The 20,000-nt window shown below is 36.1% G+C and overlaps 1 protein-coding gene across 1 annotated transcript in view; it reads right to left on the reverse strand.

The window, feature by feature from the left end:
- Positions 1 to 10,872: 10,872 nt before the first annotated feature.
- The window catches only part of LOC136838633 (actin-binding protein IPP), a 59,427-nt gene continuing 50,299 nt past the window's right edge, over positions 10,873 to 20,000 (reverse strand). Inside the window, exon 9 of the mRNA XM_067103921.1 lies at positions 10,873 to 18,825. Within this exon, the coding sequence (XP_066960022.1) occupies positions 18,721 to 18,825 (105 nt within the window). The 3' untranslated portion in view covers positions 10,873 to 18,720. The remainder of the gene's footprint in view (positions 18,826 to 20,000) is intronic.

Below are 20,000 nucleotides of genomic sequence, written 5' to 3' on the forward strand. Positions count from 1 at the left end.
AAAATAAATAAATAAATAAAAATAAATAAATAAACAAATAAAACGAAAATTGCCGATTTTTGTCACTAGACAAGCCCTATAAAACCGGATCGCCATTAACCAAGACCGATTTTTTATGCCGAAAAATTGCCGATTTTGTCAAGACAAGTTAATGATCGGGACTGCCTGTATATATATATATATATATATATATATATATATATATAAATATATATATATATATATATATATATATATATATATATATATATATATTATATTTATATATATATATATATGTATATCTATAGTATGAATGTGTATATATATGTATATGTATTAATATATATATATATATATGTACATGTATATATATATATATGTATATGTGTATATATATGTATATGTATATATATACACATTATATATATATACATATATATGTATATATATACATATATATACATATGTATACATGTATATATATATACACATACATATATATACATACATATACAGGCAGTCCCCAGATTACGACGGGGGTTCCGTTCTTACGCCACGTCGTAAACTGAAAAATCGTCAAAAATCCTAAGAAAACCTGACTTTTAATGCTTTGGGTGTATTGAAAATGATGTAAACTGCATTTTTATTGAGTTTTTCATCAAAAAACCCTCCAAATTTTGATATATCTGCTGTTTTGGAGCCATATTTCTTCCATCGGATCAGTGTATGACGCGTCATAACCCTGGAACATGCGTTGTAAACCGGGAAATAATTTCTGATGAATATATCTGAAAAGCGTCAGAACCTCGAACGTCAGAAGCTGGACCCGTCGTAAACCTGGGGGACTGTATATATATATATATATATATATATATATATATATATATATATATATATATATATATATACATATATATGTGTGTTTGTATAGCGACATAAGATAATATACACAGCTTCTGGAGTAATTTTTATGAAATGCTAAAGTTAAATTGATGAGATAAATTACAATTATTGCCAACTTTAACAGTTTAGAGTAAATAAACAAAACAGCTTTCGGTCGTTATTCAGAATGAAGCACATCTGGAGTTCAGTTACGAGCACTGAACATATAGTTAAATAATAAAACAGTCAAGTGAGTACATTTTTCATATTTCAGTTGGAATAATGTCAGTAAACCACAATTACTTATCATTTTTCATTTGCGCTAGAGCTGGGAAAGAAAAACAGAGAAGTAACTTATTACCAATACTAAGTTGGATTAGATAGGATTATAGCCCTTCTACCCCATGTGTCGAAAGACCAAAATTCCATGTAAGAGAAGGAACCAGCCCAGCAAAGTGTCTCGCTACATAGCAGTGTCACCAAGTGATTGGCGAATTTCCGCATTAGATATAGAAAATCAGGAAAATTATGATAAAAGGGGGTTCTGGAGGAAGTGTTTGGATATGGTCAACAACACTTCCTGGGACCTAGAGAAAACATATTTTAGTGGATTAACCTTGAAAGGAAGGCAGGAAAAATTAATCGTACATATACATACTAAACGCCACAGTCAAAACATATGCTCCCGTATACATACGTACTAAACGGCTCAGGCAGCGTTGGCGTTACGTATATGTGCATACTAAACAGTTAAAGGGTTAAGTTTTGATGCTGGCATGGAAAACACCGTAAGATATATGGTGGTATCTTACTTGAGAATAGAGATGAAACTATATTGGGAAATATTGGATCCCAGTAGTTATGACTGTAAACATTGTTTTGAGACACTAGCACTATTTGTTTGTATAGATAGTAAATAAATGGGTCTTTTTACAGTTTTATGCGGTCTCAGCTTGATTTCAGATTGGCTAATTAGTGATTCACTATGCTCATACCAGGAGTGACATAGTTAAATTATTTTGGTTTGTCTTTGAATTGGTCACTGTTGTTAGACCCATGGATGTATGTTGAAAAAGCCCACATGATCTAATCCACTAATGCACAGAATGTAAAGTAACACTAAATTATGTAAATGTCCAAAGTATAATACAGTATACAAATACTGTAATGTCAAGTTTTGGAACCAATTAAGAAAATTTGCCAGAATCTCAATCTCCATTTGTTAGTTAGTTATAAATGATTTGTTTAACCAGACCTCTGAACTCTTTTAGGGTTCTTCTCGGGCTGGGAAAAGAATGGGGGAAAGAGTACATAAAAAAATTAAGTAGTTAACTAAATAAATAAATAATAAAAAAGGGGGGGAGTTAGAAAAAAACAATCGAGAAAAAAAAAAAAGGGGGGGAGATTATATTTTACTTATCAATTTAATTTTGTTTAGGAAAAGAATGATATTATTAATTGAAAAGTTATTACCTTCTGCTAGAATATCCTTTATTGATTTATTTTGTAAATAAGTCTTTCTTTCATGATGCCATCTGGGACAGTCAATCAAGATGTGTTTGATTGTTACTGGGATGTTACATCTTTCACAAGTTATTGGGTTTGTGTGCGGAGTTGACATCAGATGACCATGTGTGAGTCTGGAGTGTCCTATTCTGAGTCTAGTTAAAATAACCTCATTGATTCTTTGCTTTTGGGTAGAAGAATGCCATTTTTAACTTCGTTCTTAATTTGTTTTAGTTTGTTTTGGGGGTATATTTGTCCAATCATTTTGCCAATCCCTATAAATTAAGGGGTTTAACTGATGCTAGCCAGTCTGATATGGGTGCTTTCATAGTAGTTGGGGGATTGTTCAAGCCAATTTTGCAGCTTTATCTGCTTTCTCATTACCCTCAATACCTACATGGGCTGGGATCCAACAAATTTGAATTTGAAGGCCGTTTGTAATTAACTGATGTATTTCCCGTTGTATATTTTGGACAAGGTGATTATTTGATTTAAATGATCCTATTGCTTCAATTGCACTTCTTGAGTCGCTCAATATGAGTGCTGAAGGAATTCCTTTTTGTTATAATCTTGAGAGCCAATTGTATGGCTGTTAATTCTGCTGTAAATACTGATGATATTAGAGGAAGGCCCATTTGGATAGTTTTATCACTTGAATAGGCTGATGAGCCCACTCCAGCTTCATTTTTGGATCCATCTGTGTAGATTATGAAGGGATTACCCTTCCGTCTTATGTGTTCCATGGCATGTTGATGGTACATTTCTGTGTTGGACATATATTTCTTTGAAAGATATGATAAATATGTGCATAGTTTTGCCCTTTTTAGTGTCCATGGTGTGACCGGATTTATTTTTTGGGTAAATTTGGGTATCATGTTATGTAAATTCAATAGATGATTAGTTTTTTTAGTAAATGAGTTTTGATTTCGGTTATTATTTGTATTTTGATTGAGAAATTTATTTGATGCAGGAGATGTGCCTGCGTGAAGGGATAAGCCTCTTCTTAAAGTAATTAGATCTCTGTAATATTTTAGAGGCAGCTGGCCTGCCTCTGCTAGGATAGACACAGTTGGAGATGAGCGGAAGGCTCCTGTACATATACGTACTCCTCGTGATGTAAAGCATCTAGAGATTTTAAAGTTGTTTCTGAGGCAGTTGAATAAATTGGACAGCTATAATTTATAACTGATAGTACTGTTGCATTGTATAACATTAACATTGTGTCTCGTCCTGCACCCCATTTGGTGTGTGAGATTTTCTTTAATAAAGTAAGGGCTTTAGATCCTTTGGCTTTGATATATTTGACATGATCTTTCCAATTTAAATGTTGGTCAAAAATTATACCCAAATATTTAACACTATTGCACATGTTTATCTCTTCATTATAAAGATATAACTTAATGGTTTGTTGTTTCAACCATCTTTTGTCTTTGTAGAAGACAATGCCATTTGTTTTATTTACCGACAACTTGAAGCCTACGGAATTGGTCCAAGTGGTTATATTTTTTGTTGCTATATTAAGTATTCTTTGAGCATGTCTCAAAGAATAACTTGAATAATAAATTACAAAATCATCCACATACAAACTATTTTGTACACCCTCAGGCAGGTTCATAGTAATGTCATCTATTGCCAGGGCAAATAAGATGCAGCTCAAAACACTGCCTTGGGGATACCCTCCTCTTGTACGTAGCAATTTGAATATGTATTTTCTATGCGTACTTGAAATGTACGATTTGTTAGAAAATTATTGATAAATATTGGAAGGTGACCTCGAATATTGGACCTGTGGAGTTTGTGCATAATATTGTATCTCCATGTGGTATCATATGCTTTTTCTATATCAAAGAAAATAGCCACTGTCAGCTTTTTCTTTTCAAATCCTTTTTAATATGATCTTCTATTTGAGTTAACGGGTCTAGTGTAGATCTACCAGCTATTGATCCCGATTCGGTAGGTGATAAAATTGAGTGTTTTGTTATGACACTTGTTAATCTCAAACTAACCATTTTCTCCAACAGTTTGCACAAGCAACTTGTTAGAGATATTGGCCTATAATTAGTGGGGTTGCTAGGGTCTTTTCCTGGTTTACTGATGGGTATGATTATTGCATGTCTCCATTTAGTTGGGAAGACATGCATTAGCCATATGCTGTTATATAATTTTAATAAGAATTCTTTAGCTAGTGTGGCTAAATTCTGGATCATTTCAAAAGAAATCATATCATGCCCCGCAGCTGATGATCGACATGATTTTAGGGCAAAATTAAGTTCGTTCATATTAAATTCTTGGTTATAATCAAGGTCCTCATCAGTTTCAAAATTAAGTGTATGATTTATTTTTTGTGTTCTAATTCTTTTGAAGTGTTCATCTAAATTAGAATAAGCACTAATATCTTCTATATGTTTGGCTAATATATTTGAAATATCTTGTAGGTTATGATTTAGTTTGCCATTATATAGTATTGGGCTTCTAGGTGGTCTTACATGTTTACCATTGATTTTATGGATTTTTGTGCCATATTTCCTTAATTGAAGTATTTGGTGACAATTCTGATATATAATTTTTCCACGACTGAGCTTTTTCGAATATTATTGTTTTTCGAAATTTTGCATTATATTTATTGAAAAGTGGTTTAATGTGATCAATAGTTATACTTATAACTATTATCTTGTTTAGTTTGTTTATATTACAAGGGCCTTTATTAAGGGTGTTTAATCTGGACTTTAGTCTACTCAAATTATGTGCCAGTGTGTGTTTGGTTCGATTTAAGAGAGATAAATTATCAGACCACCATGGAACGGGGATGTATTAGGGGTTGAAGAAGTTTTGGGGATGCATTTATCTGCAGCACTGATTACAAAACTGGAAAAGAAATCATTTGTGACATTATTGTTTTGATTTAATGGGAAGGGAGGGATATTTCTAGTTTGTAAATTGTATTTATCCCAGTCAGCTTTCAGTAAATTATATTTTATGGGAAATGATTGTTTTTGGTTGTTCAAGTAATTCAAAACAATTGGAAAGTGATCACTAGTATATGAGTCGTCTAGGACATTCCATTCCAGTCTCTCAACTAATTCCAGTGAGCATAATGAAATATCTATTGAGGAGAAGGTTAAATGAGTTTTTGAGAAGTACGTTGGTGAATCACTTTCATTCAGGCAATGTAAATTCTGAACATTTATGCAATTCTCAATGTTTGAGCCAGCCAAGTTACTAGCATGTGCGCTGTCCCACAATGGGTTATGGGCATTAAAGTCGCCTACTATTAGTAGGGGCCATTTACATTATTTACTATTTGTGCTAAATCACTAAAGTTTGAGTTAAAATTTGGCTGATTATATAGATTTATTATAGAGATAATTTGATTGTCTGGCATATGCAATTTGATTGCAGTTATTTGATATGACAGTGATGTAATATTTAGGGGTTCATAAGTTGAATCGTTATGAACATATATAGCTGTTCCTAGCTTGCCATCCACTATTGGTGAGTGGCAAGCTAATTTATAGTTTCTAAAGTCCTTAGGAGTTGTACCAATATGCTGTAGACATATGCAAACAGGTTTATGTTCCTTTAGTATTCTCTGGATTTCACCTAGCCGAAGCCGAGTAGAAAATCCATTCATGTTCCACTGAATTATTTTATTGGTCATTGTTTGGGGGGATTGGCGTTAGATTTTGTAAGTTAATTGATGATTTAGCTACATCCCGTAACATTTTAAGGGAGTTTGTGTTGCTTTGTGGTTTCTTTGCAGCTAGGTTTGATTGCTGAATATTTGATGCATTGATCGGTTCTTCTTCATATTTCCTTATTAGGAAATCTATTTGAGTTTTGATCATGTTTTTCTTTAGTTTTAAGGATTCTGAGCATAGTTCGCCATCTTGATGGAATGTTAAAGGGCATTTTCGGAACCTAGTAAAGTTATGTATGAAATTTCGGGTTATATTTTCATTTTTGTTAGGTAAATGATTGTACGTAATGATAAAACACTCTTGACATCCGCAAGATAAATCATGTTCCAAGTGTTGAAGGAATGGTTCTGATCTCTGGGTCCCATTTATGCTCCCATTACTGGATGTTGTAATATTTTTGTTAGGAATTTCTGGTATAGGCATACTGGATCTCCGATGTGCTGGTACAAAATTTTGATTTGAATTTTTAGGTTTATTATTATTACTATTCTTTGGTCTTGTTGAGGGTTGATTTGATGTGGTTGTAATTTGATTAATTTTATGGGTTTTTGGTTCTTCAGTGGGATGTTTAACTGAAAGTTTCTGCATTGATTTCGATGATGAGAGTGCAGAAGAGTTAGTTGATTTATCCATATTTGGGGAATCGTTATTTATATTTGTCTTGGATTGTGGAACACTATGGATTTCCACTTGTGATGCAGTTAATGTATTCTGTTTCTGATTAATAGGTGAGACTGGGATTTTGCTAGATCGATCTATGAATGGAATGTTAGGTTTTTTTCCCTTAGGGGGAGTTCTATCAATTACTTTCCTTTTTTTATTATGGTTATTTTTGTCAATTAAGTTTTCTGTGGATGATGTTAATGCATTATGAGTTTCCAGATCTGGAGTATTAACCTCTGTTGATTTTTCCATATCATTGGAATTCGTTTCTGAACGATTAACTTCGCTTGTTACTGGGGAGGCCTGTTGCAACTGTACTCTTGGGCTTTTATGAATAGTAGAGGAGGGGGAGAGGTGTGTCACATCTATTCTGTGTTGAGATTCTTTGTTTATTATGAGTTGTTACAATATTTGAATATGAATGGAGTTTTGCTGGGTCATTGATTCCTCTCACCTTCAGTTCGAGTTTGGCCGTTAACGGGCATACCAGTTCTGTCCATTAACATTTGTAATTCTGTATAATATTGATAAAATATACAGTCTTTAGATTTAGCATGATGATTTAATTTGCAATTTACACATTTGAAGGTTTTGCATTTCCAATTTGTTGTGTGGTTTTCAGAACATACAGCGCATATAGCGTTATTTCTACATCTTTTGGTTGAATGGCCATATTTTTGACAGTTAGAGCATTGGAGAGGTTTAGGGACAAAGGGGCGAACCTCTCTATTCAGTCCCAGAATTTTTATTTTTCGTGGTAGTTCCCGGTTTGTAAATTTTATTTTGACTATTTTAATATGTTTATTTGCATCCCTTCTACTTGGGACAGCATATAATTCCAAGTCATGTATGTTATTGTATCTTAGTTTAAGATTTGTTTTGATGGTAGATCTTTTTCATCATTGTCTGGGAGCATTACTGTGCCTTGTGTATAATTAAGTGTTTCATGGCTGGTTACTGTTACTTTTATTTCATTTATGTTGGTTATTTGTAGAAAAGTTGTTGATTGGGCTTTGGTTGTTGTTTGTATTAGCCATTCATTGTTTTTGATATGTCTACATTCCATGTCTTGTGTGGGGTGTATATTTAATAATTTCTCTAAAATGGCTGGTGAGATCTGTTTTTCTGCTTTTAATATTAAAAATCTGGACCAATTGTCTGGTCCAAAAATATGTTCAAAATGAACTAGTGTTGGATTTAGTCGATAGTTATTTCTTTTTAATTTTTTCACATTCATCGGTGATGAGCTGTCTTGTGTTGATGGAGTTTTAGGGGATTACTTGTTTCTATTTTAGAGTTATTGTCCTTTATGTATGGTTCCAGTGTTACAATACTGGAGTTTACCAATTTGTTATTATTTGTTTCTTTTTCACTTTCTAGACTCTTCGAGTCTTTAGGGATTGATATTTTACTTGGAACAGGATGTTCCGTTGTAGCATTTCTATCTATGTAAAGGAGATTCGGGAGAGACGTTCCATTAGTCATCGACTGTGCCAGAATTTTACCATCATGGGGTCCAGGGGTACTAATATCCTCAAGACTACTTTGCATAAAAGATATATATATATAAAAAAAAAAAAAAATTAATAAATCTTGAAAAGATATCATTGGCTTTTATGAAGTTGGATGTTCCACTAATGGCACAAGTGGGAACTGACTCCCCAAATGTCCGCGTCCCTACCCTACCCCAAAAGGGGATGGCACATCATGATTAGTATGGCCCAAGTGTAAGCAAAACCGCTTGCTAGGATTGAGTGTATTGTAATAATACAGTCATCCCCATCCTAATCACAATATGGGCTAACCGGACAGAAAGCCGAGAGTCCTATTCCTAGAACAAGGGCCCCCTGGAATCCGTGGTCCAGCTCCACAGAATAGTTCCGCCTGAAAAACCAGGTCCGAACATTATCAGGTAGTTGATGGTTCTACCACAGTTCCCACTATTTAGCTTCAGATTCAACTTCACTCCATGCCATGATATGTTTTCCTATTTATTAATTTTGGTAATTTTGAAAAAGTGGAAAAATCCACGAAATTATTCCTAAAAAAGCGTATTTATATATATGTGGGACACTTGGGATCAAACTTAGGGAAAATAGATCCCTAGGTTCGAGAGCCCCCTCACCACGTCAAGGTGGTCCCAATTTGAGGGGGAATCTCCATTTGTAATTAACCCACTCATAAATATTGGAAAAGATGTGATTTGATAAGTAAAATCTAGTTTACTATTATTAAAGACAAATCCTTTGAGCCAGCCTTGTGAGAGCTAAATAAGTTAGTGTAATGGTCTGGTTAAATGTCTTAATAATGTTTTATGTGAAAGGAGAAATGATTTACCTTGGAGAAGGGTGAAATGTATCAGATGGTTTGAATGTTGTCTTGGCATGAAACATTTTAGCACTTTAGTTCTTGGAATTTTTTTTAATCAAGCCATGAACATCTATAGGTTAGTATTTTACAAGCAATGCTACTGGCTGGTAATGTTGAAGGTTTATAGGAAACATGAAATTTCATCAAACATATTGTCACCACGGTAACTTGCAAAGAAATGGTGAATATTTTTCAATTTGACTCAAAGTCAGTAGTTGCAATGCTATTGTATAGCATATTTGAGCATCCAACTAGAAGGGAATTAAATTTTATTTTTGTTTGCTTGAAATCAGAGGACTAGTAATTTAGATGTCGGATGTTTTGGGGTAGATCGGATGTTTTGGGGTAGGACAGTGCAGTACTTACAGTTTGGTATAAAGTTTTTTTTTTTTTTTTTTTTTTTTTTACTGAAGAGGATTCTACAAGTAATTGGGGTGTTCCGATGATTTGGAGTATTGCAGTTATATAAACTAGTTGAGTACTTATGTCTTGCTATAGTTTTTACTGAAGGTACCAGAAGTTTTGCTATTGTAAATTTTAACGTGGATGCTGTCAAAGTGTGTCATTCATATAGTGTCCTCATACACACCTATATAGTTCATTCTCATGTACTGAAGCCTGTCCATTTGCTAAATTTCTTAAATCCCAGTAATGATTCCTTAGAGGGTTGCATTAAACAAGTCTCAAGAGCTGGAAGTTTTGAGAAAATAACCAGTGGATAAAAAGAAGAGGATAAAATTAAATTCTAAGGGCTCCTAAGTTTATATTTACACCCTTGTAAATAAAAAAAACATTTTTTGGCAAATTTTTATTATTTCAGAACATCGTATGAATTACGAAATCCATCTTGACAACTAACAATGTTGTTAAAAACATACAATATATTCTTCCCATCCTGACTCATACAACTTTCTTTAAGAAAACTCTCAGATATATAAGCAAATAAATATAAAATCTCTATGCAGCTAAATGAAAATAACTTGACTACTTTATACATTGTAACTGTTAATGAAATAAAGCTGACATCACATACTTTGTGCTTTGGTTAGAAAACAATTGCCATCAAATCTGAGTTCTAATTCTGGTGAATGTCTTTATAAGAATGAAACTTGCCTTTTGATAATTGTTCAATTGGTTAAATGGAAAATGCTTAAGAATGATATGAAATAAATGGAACTTAAAACCTCTCTTATTAAATATACTGTACATAACTTATTAGTTTAGTAAATCAAAAGCAGTGAAAGAAGTACATTCCTGCTAAGTAAATCAAGATTTGTTCATATACATAGCCAACCTATGGCCTTAAAGTAGGGAAAATTCTCTAGCGTCTTCTGGAGTCCGGTTAAAAAAAGTATAAGGGTGTTGGTGGCAACAGGAGCTAGCCAAGATGGCAGAAAGGAGGAAGGTACAACTGACCTGCCTTAACCCATCTCGGCTACAACGCATCAGTTTCTCTCTGAATGCCATCATAACAGGTGGTGCTGTTGCTCTCTCTGCCCAGAAGTCAGTTGTTTTTATCCTTAACGTTCTGGTTTTTTCTTTCTTTTTTGTTTGTGCTGTGTGATATTGTGTTTTTTTACTATGAGCATGCAAACACACGATTCATCTAAGCTTCCCAAGCCTCAGTGAAAATGCCCTGGGGTTGGTAACAATCCGTGCTCTCGTTTTCTGCCTGCTTTGGATTTAGATCCCCATTCCACTTGTAGCAGGTGTAGATCGAACGACTAGCGCAGGTAAACCATGTTCAGTGTTTTGGTCCCCTGAGCAATGGAAGAATTTTGGTAGGAAGAGGAGATATAAGGTAATTGGCAATGCCATCTTGGGAAGGCTTTGTTTCCCCAATGGTGACAAGCACACCTGTTCTTGTTCTGGCTCTTCTTTACCAAAATCTCCTCTCATTGCTGCTTCTTCCCTGAAGATTTTACTCCCTCAATTTCTTCTATCACTTTGCCCTTAGGAGATTTGATTGGGGTTTGGGAGATCTGGTAATTGATTTGGTTTCTCCTCCTCCTTTTCTCTCCCCCCCCCCAACGAGCCTGTGCTCCAGTGAATAAGTAAGGACATTTTGACTACCCCTGACTTAGCCGACAATGCCGGATCGTGACCCTTGCAGCCAGGATGTGGAGGATGCAGACCATCAAGAATTTTTGACTACCTATGCTGAAGTTGTTGTTCTCATTTGTGAGTGTAACGGCTTAGCGGAGGAGACTGTGGCAACCAATTCTGACTTGCCTTTGGTATCGAAGCCTTGCTAGGGCCTAAGAAAGAGGCGAAGACATCTCTAGGGTTGCCATGCTCTGAACATGCTGGCAGCATTCTTAACCAGGTGAATTCTCTTGTCTCCGGACAGGACAGTTCACTGCATTCCAGTAGGTCTTTAAAATTGCTACCTCCACTTCTTCCCTGGTATAAAAGGCTTTACGTAACCCCCATAGTTGCATTGCAGCCTATACAAATTGATTCAGACCTTGTTCATCTAGGCCTAGAGATATCTTTAGACCAAATCAAAGCTGAGTGCCCATCCTTCACCTATCAGGAAGCTGCTACCTTGGAGTCAACAGCTTTATCGGCTTTCCAGACTGTTTCATGGCTTGACTTAAGGTCAACAGTAGTGGTAAAGATCTTTTCTACTGCTATGGGTGACTGAAGAAAATGCCCCCTTCATTAGGTCGTTGCAGTCTGGCAGGAAAACCATCTCTTACTTGACCAACTTATCAGCTAACATGTGGGCCAGCTGGTTGCTTGTAAGAAGGGATGCTGCCTTCTCCGAGTTCTCGAGATTTGTCAGTACAGAATTAGTCTTAGCCTTGAGGAATGGAGATATTTTAAGTTCATCATCTCTCCCAGGGACCTGCTAGACCGCAGTCGACAGACATAAAGTGGATAATAATGACCGACTTCTGCATCAAGCTGTGTCAAAGTCATCTGGCCCTTCTCATGCTGGCACTACTCAACTCAAGATCTCAAACATATGCTTTCGTTTCCCCTAAGACACCAAGTCGCGACAGGGCCACGCAGAATTTGTCAAGACCTCAAACATATACTTTCGTTTCCCCTAAGACACCAAGTCGCGACAGGGCCACGCAGAATTCGTCAATCCTCTCCATCTCCAACCAAGAAAGCTCCTCAGCAATGGCCCTTTTAGCCCCGTTCTTCGACCTGCTGGAGGAGGCCAAGGCAGGGCTACAGAAATTGAACGATAGAGAGGGCGCCCCTCCCCACTCGCTGCCATTGGGGGGGAGGGGGTGCCTGGCAAGCCACTTGGTAGATGTTCTATGGGTGGGATATATACTCCCCTTCGAGTCTCCTTCCCCACTCTCTGAGTGTCCACTTCACCAAACAACTTTCTCTGAAGGTTTAGAGAAGCATCTAGCTCACTAAGAGGAAGTGAGAAAAATTATGGGAAAAGAAGCCGTGGAAATCGTGAAGTACCCATCTGGATTCTACAGCTGTGTCTTTCTGGTTCCCAAAGCATTGGGCGATTGGAGACCGGTAAAAGACCTGTTGACTCCCAACCTCTTCATCAGGAAGACTTCAAATTGGAAACACCTCGAACAGTTCTTCAAGCCATCAGGGAGAATGACTTCATGCTCACAATAGAGCTCAAGGATGGATATTTTCCAGATTCCAATCCATCAGTCTTCCTGGAAGTTTCTTCGCTTCAGTCTAGGAGAGATAGTTTACCAATTCAAGGTTCTCTAGGAGAGATATTTTTACAATTCAAGGTTCTTTGCTTCCACCTTTCAATGGCTCTACAAATCTTCACCAGTGTTCACCCTGGTTTCCAACATGGGCTCATTCTCAGGGAATACAAATCTTAAGATACCTCAATGACTGGCTAGTCCTGGCAAGTTCTCTGGTAAAGGTAATCCAAGACAGGGACTGTCTTCTCCAATTTTGTCATGGCTCAGGCATCGTGATAAATTTGGAAAAGTCAAACCTCATGCCCAGTCAAAGAACTCTTTACCTGGGCATGCTAACAGACATGACAGCAGCGAAGGTATTCCCACCGAACCAACACCTAGAAAAATTCAGAACCTTGCCCAGTTCTTCTTGTCCAAACAGAAGCAACCCACTTGTCAGTGGCAGGTCATTATAGGTTTCCTGTCGTCCTTGGAGAAATGTTCCTCCGGTCAACTTCACACACAGTCTCTCCAACGGAGACTAAGAGTTTTGGTCCCCATCAAGGGATTCTCCCTTGTTTCAAGCTCCTCTCTCAGTAGGGGTGGGGAAGACTTAGCTTGGTGGCTGGATGACAGGAACCAGACTATAGGAGTGCCCCCTTCATTCTCCCCCTCCAGAGGTTCTTCTGTTCTCGGAAGCCTCTTACGAGGGTTGGGAAGCACTTGAAAGATCTCCTGACATCAAGGGTGTGGAATCACCAAGACATACAGCTTCATATCAACATCCTGGAGATGAAAGCAGCCTTTCTAGCACTTCAGGAATTTCAAGAAAGGGTATCAGGGCACTCTGTGGTTCTATTGTCCGACAACGTGACAGTGGTAGCTTATGTCAACAAACGACTTGACAGAACAATACACCAGTGGGCTGTCTCACTCGGTGGACCTCTCGGTCAGATACATACCAGGCAAGAGGGATGTGATGGCAGACAATCTGAGTCGTCAGGGTCTGTTCAGAATGGTCACTGCATCAGGATGTAGCAGAAAAGATTTTTCATCTATGGGGAAGGCCATCAGTGGACCTCTTTGCGACCAGATGCAACAAAAAACTAGAGGTATTTTGTTCATTCGTGCCAGATCTGTGGGCCATGGCAGAAGATGCCCTTCGGACAATCTGATGTCTACGCCTTTCCCCCCTTTTGCTTAATCTGCCAAGTTATCAACAGTGATGATTTTTCAGAACCTCAGATACCCAGATCTACTACCTTTGCTAATAGAAGCACCAAGAGAGATGCCCCCTTGGCCAAACCTTCTGTCCCAACTGCACATTGAGAGGTTTCACCAGTCGGTAGGGTCCCTGCCTCTTCACGGTTGGAGACTATCTAGTATCTCCTGCGAGCGAGAGGCTTTTCTCGCAGAGAAGCATCAGAAATATCTGGTTATCTCAGAAGGTCTTGTACAGCCGTATACCAGGGAAAATGGGCATATGACTCCTTCCTATGTCCTACTTTGGCCAGGAAGTGAGCCCAGGTGCACTGAACTCCTTTCGGTTCTGAGGCTTTCTCTATCCTCCCTCCAAGAGTAAGTCCCTCTTACATTAAGACCAAAGGTTTGTTCTGTATGTGAACAAATGACAAATTTTAAATAATTTTCTATTTTTCATAACTAACAAACCTGCGGTCTTAACGTATATATATGGCCCACCTCAAGCCACCCCTCATTCAGTTACTTGGGCTACAGTTACCTGGGCTAAAGGAAACTGATGTGTCGTAGCGGAGATGGATTAAGGCAGGTCAGCTGTACCTTCCTCCTTTCTGCCATCCTGCCTAGCTCCCATTGCCACCAAAATCCTTGCTTTTTTTTTTAATCACAGGCACTAGAGAATTTTCCCTTACATTAAGAACCCTTATGTCAAGATTGCACAAGAAAGATTTAGCTGCAAAATGTAGCTGATATGACATCAGAGACACTTTGTACAAATTATACTCAGGCATTTAAAATGCCTCATGTTGTGATGACAAATTCCTTATTTAATTGATACAAAAGGAAAACAGCTCCATACTCGTATAGCTACAGGGAAAATTTTGTAATACACAGCCTTATTTTATAGTAAATGCATTTTGAATATACTGGATCCTCCACATTTAAGTGTTGATAACCAATTAATTCTAATATTTATGTAACTAACATTTTTCCAAAACATCAAACTGAATTATTAAGACTTTAATTTCATGGCATGTCTGTTGATTTCAAATGATGATAGTTTCAGTATAGAATTTATTAACAAAATCATAATCATAGAAAAATCAAGGGCCAACACAGCCTGCGTAAAGCATCTTTCAAGAAATTAGAAAGGGGGAATTCTTTACATTAACAAAAACTATACTCAAACAAGAACTCATCATTAATCAGTACAAAATTTTGGTTCTGCAGAGCCTTGTAAAATACAACTAATCCTAATAATTTACTAAACATGGCTGTTCATCATCTTTAAAATTTAAGTTCCAAGTAACATCAGATGGCAATGCACAAAGTTTTTAGTATGTCAGAATGATGGTGAATTCTGAACGCAAGTCATATAAAAAATGAACTTAAAATAATGACTACTACATACATACATTTTCAAAAAAAAAAACAGATACACATATATAAAATCTGGAAATTCTATTAGAAAACAAGCATTGCTACTAACTGAAAACTTTTATTACATTATACTTTTTGAGGAATGGAAAAACAAATACTTAAAACTACTCAGAATGTTAATGACATTTATTAAAGTTGATGCTGTTTAAGGTATCTTCCACAAAAGATACTGTATTTTTAGCATTAAATTATATTAATTTCTACATTAACAAATCAAAGAGAGAGAAAACAGTCCTCCTATAAATACATTATATGGCATTAAGCACCCACAAGAAGCATTTTCCTAAGAACTGTAGATTCACTCAAGTCTCTAAAGACACACTTATACGAGGCTATTTATGCAAGTTACAGCATCTAAGAAGAAATCTATAATAAAGATTTAGTTAAACAATAAGAACTGATGAGCAGTGGTAATAATAACAGAGATTAAGAATATAATTTGATTAAGTCTGAGACGGATAGACTGATGAATAAATTTGTTAAACCTGAAGGTTCACATCAAGTACCATTTCCCATTCATTACAAGGTGTCAACACAGCTAAACTATCTTTTCCACACTTAAGACATTATTGTGAGCAATTAAAAGACATTCAATCAGTACTACTGTATAACTTACAATAGAGAGAGAAAAAATAAACCTATACTATACAGTACACTGTACTGATCAACATTGGGTGGAGAAAACTGTGCAGATTGTAACTATAAAAATTGAGCTGCAAAATCAACAGCTGCAGTATTTATAGTTATAGGCATGGTGAGCACCAGTACCTAAAGGAACCGTCATACTGTTTGTAACAAAACCTGACTAATCCATAAATACTCTACTACAAATTCTTCATGAAAATCTGGAATATTGATACACCATTCACTGTTCTGTTTTGGAAAGAATGCATTTTACTCACACTAAAAATGTAAACAACAACATGAATACACATCTTTAGACGAAGCCTCAGTATTTACAGATAAAGCACATGATTTTGTGTAAATAAGGCAAATACAAGCAGACCATTCTCATACGAAGTCTTACCTTCAACAAAATCTCATCAATGAGAAACTCGACCCTTACTGACCCCATTCTCTTAAGATTTATAAGATTCTCTCCTTGACCAACAAACTCGAGTCTTTATGAGATGCAAGATACACATGTTTGGAAATTATGCAGTGGTAAGGAAAAATTTACACAAAACACTTTGAAAAGATTTTTTTAGGTTGAAGTACAATACTACAATAATGTTATTCTCTACAGCGGTAAGTCTTTCAAATGTTATCATGACTGGCGACAAAAGTAAAGAAAAAGAGGAAGCTATGGTGGTAAGGTTTCAAACTAAGTCTTGAATATTCTGTGAGCATTTGAAAGTACTCACAGTCTACAAAACCCTTGAAATCTTATCAAATAAAACACATGACACCAAATACATACAAATTTCAAATCAATCCAGAGGTTGCTTGTTTGGTAAAAGATTTAGTATATCTGTTGTTCAGAAATCTAACATAGATCACCAAACTGTTATTAATCTTGATTACCTCAAGACCATCTTAATAATAACAGTATATTTTCCCTCAACTGGATGTATAAATAAGTTTTATTATACTCCGTGAAACAACTTGAAGTTGATGCTCCAAAATGCTATTCCTACAAGTATGAAATGCACTCTAATGTATTAAACACTTGCAGTAATGCTATTGTTACCATGAAGTACTCAATTCCCTATGAAAAATACAGATACGCTAGTTATATCTGCATCTATACCGTATATCTATAGCATATATATTTTATAATCCTTGTAAAACAGGTAGTAAAATTAAAATCTGAATAGCTACATAAATACAGATGAATAGAAAATTCAATTGAAGTAACATTATTTGAGCACTGTAGCTAACAGATAATACTCTTAAATATACAGAAATAATTTCAAACAGCAAACCATTTTACATTTAATCAAAATAGCATTTTCTTTAAATGGAAACATTGTGCCTGGCATTTGCAATAAAATTGTCAAATGACCACTATACTTTTGTAAACTAACTATTTCCTGGAAACACAGATATAAAAGCAATATCTTTTTTGCCAGCACACAACGGAAACATTAATTACATAACCATGAAAAGTATGAACACCCATAACTGAGTCACCCTTCATGTTACTTGAATTGTACTTTGCAATTGATGACTTTCATTCACAGATAAGCAAATGTTTTGCAAATGAGAATGATATGCTTAATTTATCATTTTGCAGACTATGAAACTAGATCTTCGGTTACCCTATTTTGAGTCGTCCATGCATTTACAAAATTGGGAAATTTTTATTTCTCTCTTAAGTCTCAATACTGATATGCATAAATAAGCACAATCGTCCATCAGTGGGTGCCCAAGACAGCCCTTGTGAGAAAAAGCACTATGCACATGAAGATTTACGAACATCCTTAATTTTGTGAGAGACCAAAAGTATGCCAGTAAATATTTTGAAAACATCATAATGTACAGTATGAAGGTATAATGTATTGGCAGTATCAGTAAGTATAAACAGTAAAGCTTCAAAACATACTGGCACTGACTTTTTAGGTGACCGAGTCTCTTCCCACAGGTATGACCACATAAGTTTAGCAATGCTGTACTGTACTGATGGGACATTTGTACAGTACACTGAAAACACCATACACACTCGTCATGAAGATTCACATAAGAACTTCTACCAAGAACAAATTTTGAAGGAAAGGCAAGTTCATGATGTATAGAGCCCTTCTTGTGATCAACATGAAAGTGATTGAACATTCAACATAAAAAATATTGAAAACCTACAGTTATGGTACACAATATAGATGCAAAAAGATTGTGAATATATGTTAAATCTAAAATCTTTCCCCAAAATTTTATATTAATTTTTAAATTTCAAAGGCATTTATGTTTAGTTCAGCAAAATATAGCATATACATTCAAATTTTCTGTTGAATGTCAAGGATGCATTAGTAGTTCTAGAGCAAACATGATCATTACATATAAATAAAATCTACAGTATTTGTGAAACACAAAACTGAACATGGTTATTAAAAAACTTCCATACAGATTTCAATGAGTAAACCTTTTTTTATAGAATATGCAAGTATCGGTAATATTTCTAAACTTTAGATTTTAGCTCTTCTTTAATTGTATTCAAAAGCTATCAAAGAAACCAATTATCTTCTGAAAATACCTAGTGCTACCTAAACATTCTCTTAGGCTGGCTGTCTGGGACTATGTGAATGACGATTGATAGTTCGTTTCTGAGCCATGGTTGGACATCCAGGATCGTCTTCTGGATTTTGATACTTACGAACTCTTCGTGTTTGAGAAAGAGACAAAAGTGAAGGAGGAGGGGGTCAAATGACAACTGCTCCCGCTTCGGATCGACTCTCGGGTAAAGATGTACAGTCCAACCAACGATTAGTACTTGGGTCAAAATATTCAACATGTGCTATGGTAACCTGAAAGAGAAAGCTTTTGTTAAAAAGATTTATACAGTAAAGAATTTTAACAATAAGCACTGCTTTAGAGAGCCCAAGTACAGTACCCTCAGCACTGCTTTAGAGAGCCCAAGTACAGTACCCTAACCATGATTTATACTGTATATGTAACAGAACAAAACACTTTTCATACTGCAAGGTGTGTCTTGAAATAGGTAAAAACAAATATGGTAATATTAAAGAAGCTGGACAGCTATGTGCAGAGAGACCAGAGGTAATGGATGAAATTGGAAAGGTGAAAAGCAATGCAGCTAGGTCACAGGGGATATAAGGAAGGAACTTTTACTGCTGTCTACAGGGGAGGCCAAGATGGAATAAAAAATGCATTAGAATTGGGACAAATAATAAAAATTGGAATGATCCTAGGATAAAAGGTTACTTTCCATATTTAAGTATAAGCACAATAAACAGGAAAACCAGAAGCAGCAATATTTTGAAAGTAATTTTCAATTTTCCTAACATAAGTCGCTTTATGTAGGATTTACCTTCAAGCATGAACTGGAAACAACTGTTCAGACTAACTGACAAGGTAGTTAGCTATCGATAAGTGGGGGACGCCCTACCCAACTGTCCATCTGCACTCCTTTGCCTTCTGGCCTGGGAGCAAATGAGAAGGGTGGCTGAGGTGTGCAGTAAATGTAAAGAACTCCAGGTTTGTTATGTTAGGGAAAATGCAAATTACTTATACAATATTAGTTCCTACAAATATACAAACCATTGTTGGAAGGAATCTGAAAACTCACTAAACTGACTGGTAGGTTTGCTCAACCAGGGAATGTCATCTTCCTGGTCTGGTAGGAACAAAGGAAGGATGACCCCTAACCTCTAGCTTGCTGCACAGAAAAATCAAGGGCCAACACAGCCTGGGCCATTAAGTAATGGGTATGTAAAGCATTTACTTAGTGAAGCAGAACATTAAATTAATGTTGGAGACAGGTTTGCTTTGTTGCCTATCCTCTTGTGCCTTTGCCAAGAGAGGAGGGGGACTTGCATCCAATCAAAACAACAAAACATGAAAGGACTGGAGCTCAGTCGCATAGCTTACCTGCACTTCACATCCATCCAGAATGTACACAGCCTAGCAACCCAACTCTCTGCCCCCATGAGTGAGGAAGAAAAGAAGGAAGGAGAACCAG

Source organism: Macrobrachium rosenbergii, chromosome 5 (genome assembly GCF_040412425.1).
Source record: "Macrobrachium rosenbergii isolate ZJJX-2024 chromosome 5, ASM4041242v1, whole genome shotgun sequence".
Lineage (NCBI taxonomy): Eukaryota > Metazoa > Arthropoda > Malacostraca > Decapoda > Palaemonidae > Macrobrachium > Macrobrachium rosenbergii.